The following is a 3,559-nucleotide window of genomic DNA, read 5'->3' on the forward strand; positions in this document are numbered from 1 at the left end:
ATTTCACATAGGAGAAAAAGAAATTAAAAATAAAAGAATACAACCATTATTTCATGGGAAAGAAGACTAGTATAAGTTACCTGAGATTTTGAAGTTACTTGTTGCACAACCTTTTTGGAACCCTTGGTCACTGTTTGCTGGCTACCCAAGTCAGCAAGAATACTATCCAGAGACCAAAGAAGAAAGAAACTGAGTGCCTCAGGAGATCGATGATTTATCCAGTCAGCTGATGTCTTGTATACAGCTTCAGATATGTGAGAAAGTGGCACCTGAGAAAAACTAAAAATGTAGGATTGATATGTGAGAAAGTCAGCTGATGTCTTGTATACAGCTTCAGATATGTCTTGTATAGAACTGATATTATGACAAACAACATTATGATAAAATGTAGGATGTGAAAAATATTTTTCAGTTTACCAAAACATAAAAACAGATTCAGCATCATTAGCTAAACAGTAGATGCAGAAACATATCCGAGATTATGACAAACAACATTATGATAAAAAAAATAGAATGTGAAAAGAAATTCGCACATTGCTTGGCCTGCTGCCGGTTTTGCTATCATTGTTGTTCACTGCAGAATCTGGGCATTGTTATTACTTTCTTTCAAACGATTCAAAGCCAGCTTGTGTTGTTAACTATCTAAAAATTCATGTGCACCATTAGGAATATCAATATGTCATGCATTGTAAAAGTGGCATGTTTGAGCAATTCAATATATTTGTTGAAATGTTAATATATTACTGTTCTTGTTTGGTGCATGTATAATTGGAAGATTAAGATTGCATGTTTTATAATGTTATTTTAATTTCTTTTATTTGGATACATAGGTGATAAATGAAATGGATTCAGAAACCGTTGGTAATGAAATTGTAGATGAAGTGAATGTGGTTGATTTAGAGAATGAAACAATTCAAGGCGTAAATGAACTAAGAAGAATTGAAGATGATGTTTTACCTAAGTCTAAGAAGGCCAAAACATCAAGTGCTGGTTGTTGGAAAGTGTTTACTAAACTTGGGGCGGATAAAGATGGGAATCCATTGGCTAAGTGCAATGGTTGTTCAAAGATTTTGAAGGGTGGCGATAGGAATTATGGTACCACGAGTTTGAATCGTCATATGAAGAAGTGCACTAAAATCAAATATGCTGACGTAGGTCAAGTAATGATGGACTTGCAAGGTAGACTCAAGAATCTTACAATAGATAAAAAGGTTTCTAGATCAATGTGTGCTACTGCAATCATTGCACATGATTTACCGTATAAATTTGTGGAGTTTCAAAAAATTAGGGATTGGATGAAATATTTGAACCCTGAATTTTCTCCTATTTCAAGAAATACCGCTAAGGATGATGTTGATGAAATATTCAAGACAGAGAAAGAAGCTCTTAAGAAGGAGTTAGCTAATATTCCCTCTAGAATTTCACTAACTTCTGATATGTGGACAGCTTGTACAAGTGAAGGTTATATTTGCCTGACTGCTCATTATGTTGATTCCAATTGGAATTTGAAGAGTAAGATTCTAAACTTTTGTCATATGCTTCCTCCACATACGGGATCTGAAATGTCAAAAACGATTCTTGACTTTTTATCAGATTGGGGAATTGAGAAGAAGATTTTTTCACTCACATTAGATAATGCTTCTGCTAATGACGTGATGCAAGCTCATTTGAAAAGACAACTTGTCTTGCAAAACTGGTTATTATCTGAGGGAGAGTTCTTTCATGTTCGTTGCTCAGCGCATGTTTTAAATTTGATTGTGCCAGAGGGTTTGAAAGTAATTGGTGATGCATTGGAAAAGATTAGGGAAAGTGTCAAATATGTGAAGGGCTCTGAGGGTAGAATGAAAAAATTCAAGGAATGCATTGAACTCATTGGCGGTATTGAAACATCGGTTGGTTTATCTTACGATGTTTCCACTAGATGGAATTCTACTTATTTGATGCTTCAAAGTGCATTAAAGTACCGACGTGTATTTGCAAGCCTTAGTTTTCATGATGATAATTATAAGGTTTTCTCTTCCGAAGAAGATTGGAAAAGAGGAGATAAGATATGCACATTCTTGTTGCCATTTTATGAGACAACAAACTTAATTTCCGGAACGTCTTATCCTACTTCCAATTTATATTTTTTGCAAATTTGGAAAATTCAGTGTGTTTTGATGGCAAGCATCAAAGATGAAGACACTCTTATAAGAGACATGGCTGAAAGAATGATGATCAAGTTTGAGAAGTATTGGAGTGATTATAGTGTGGTTCTTGCTCTAGGAGCGGTTCTTGACCCAAGGATTAAGCTTACCTATTTGGAATACATGTATGAAAAAGTTGATCCACTTACCTCAACAATTAAAACAAATGAAATCAAGCATAAATTGTACACTCTCTTTGAGATATATCGTCGCCTTCATACTTCGTCTTCTACAACCTCTCAAACTCCATCTTCCATCACTAGAGGGGAATCAAGTTCACACGCGTTGACTAAAAGTTTGTTCAATGTATGTAGCCTCCTATAATTATTAACTTGCTTTAATATGTTACATGTTATATGTTAGATGTTAATATAGATATGTGTGGCAGCCTGTTATGATGCTCGATTCACCGGTTGAAATGGATGTGATATAGTTAGTTTTTATTATGATGTTAACTATTATGATGTGATATAGTTGGAATGCTGTTGTGATATTGCTATACTCAATATAAGCTTAATTACCAATATATCTAAGGCTAACTAATTTTTCCTTAATTATATGTAATATACCATATGTACATTAAGCTTAGATATTGTTATACTCATGTTTCATGTTCAGCTTCTTTTTCGATATTGCTATAATCATGTTTTTAGATATTGCTATTGTATATATTAGTATTAAGCTTATGTATATATTAGTATTATATTGTGTTTACTTCCTTTCTAATTTTTCCTTACTTCGGATTATAATAGGATTTGAAAGCACACAAACAACAACTTGCAACAGAGACCGGAAAGTCTCAACTTGATGTTTATTTGGATGAGGCAAGTGTGGATTTAAGTTATCAAAATTTTGATGACTTGAATGTTCTTCAATGGTGGAAGGAGAATTGGAATAGGTTTAAAGAGTTATCTTTATTGGCTCGTGATTTGTTAGGCATCCCTATTACTACTGTTGCATATGAATCTGCTTTCAGTATTGGTTCGATCATTCTAAACAAATATAGAAGTCGCTTGTTGTCGAAGAATGTAGAGGCATTGATTTGTACTCGCAGTTGGCTTCACGGTTTCAACAGTTTTGGTACATAATCAAATATTAAAGTTTCTTTTAATACTTTGTGATTCTTATAATTTTGTTACTTACACTTAAATTTTTTTATAGATGTAGTGGGTGATGATGAAGATAATGATGATGGGAGCTTGGCGAAAAGTATTACAACTGAAGCATCATATGTTCATGACATAGATGAAGATTGATGAGTGCATCTTTTATGTTTGTAGAGAATTTAGAGATTTTTGTGTTAGATAAAACTACTTATGAATTCTTTCATAACTTTTGTTGAATTTATGGAGTTGAACTTTTGTTGAATTTGT

General features: G+C 33.3%; 1 protein-coding gene across 1 annotated transcript; it reads left to right on the forward strand.

The window, feature by feature from the left end:
• The first annotated feature begins 2,145 nt into the window (after nt 1-2,145).
• On the forward strand, nt 2,146-3,352 carry LOC127135251 (zinc finger BED domain-containing protein DAYSLEEPER-like). Its single transcript, XM_051062018.1, has 2 exons — nt 2,146-2,492; nt 2,939-3,352. Exons 1-2 carry the CDS (start codon nt 2,160-2,162, stop codon nt 3,272-3,274), a joined length of 669 nt encoding a protein of 222 aa, XP_050917975.1. The 5' UTR covers nt 2,146-2,159; the 3' UTR covers nt 3,275-3,352.
• Nucleotides 3,353-3,559: the final 207 nt, after the last annotated feature.

Source organism: Lathyrus oleraceus, chromosome 4 (genome assembly GCF_024323335.1).
Source record: "Lathyrus oleraceus cultivar Zhongwan6 chromosome 4, CAAS_Psat_ZW6_1.0, whole genome shotgun sequence".
NCBI classification, from domain to species: Eukaryota; Viridiplantae; Streptophyta; class Magnoliopsida; order Fabales; family Fabaceae; genus Lathyrus; species Lathyrus oleraceus.

Coding starts and splice junctions, on each gene's coding strand:
- LOC127135251 (XM_051062018.1), top strand. CDS start 2,160: ATGGCAAGCATCAAAGATGAAGACACTCTTATAAGAGACATGGCTGAA. Junction 2,493..2,938: donor TGACTAAAAGTTTGTTCAAT/GTATGTAGCCTC, acceptor GGATTATAATAG/GATTTGAAAGCACACAAACA.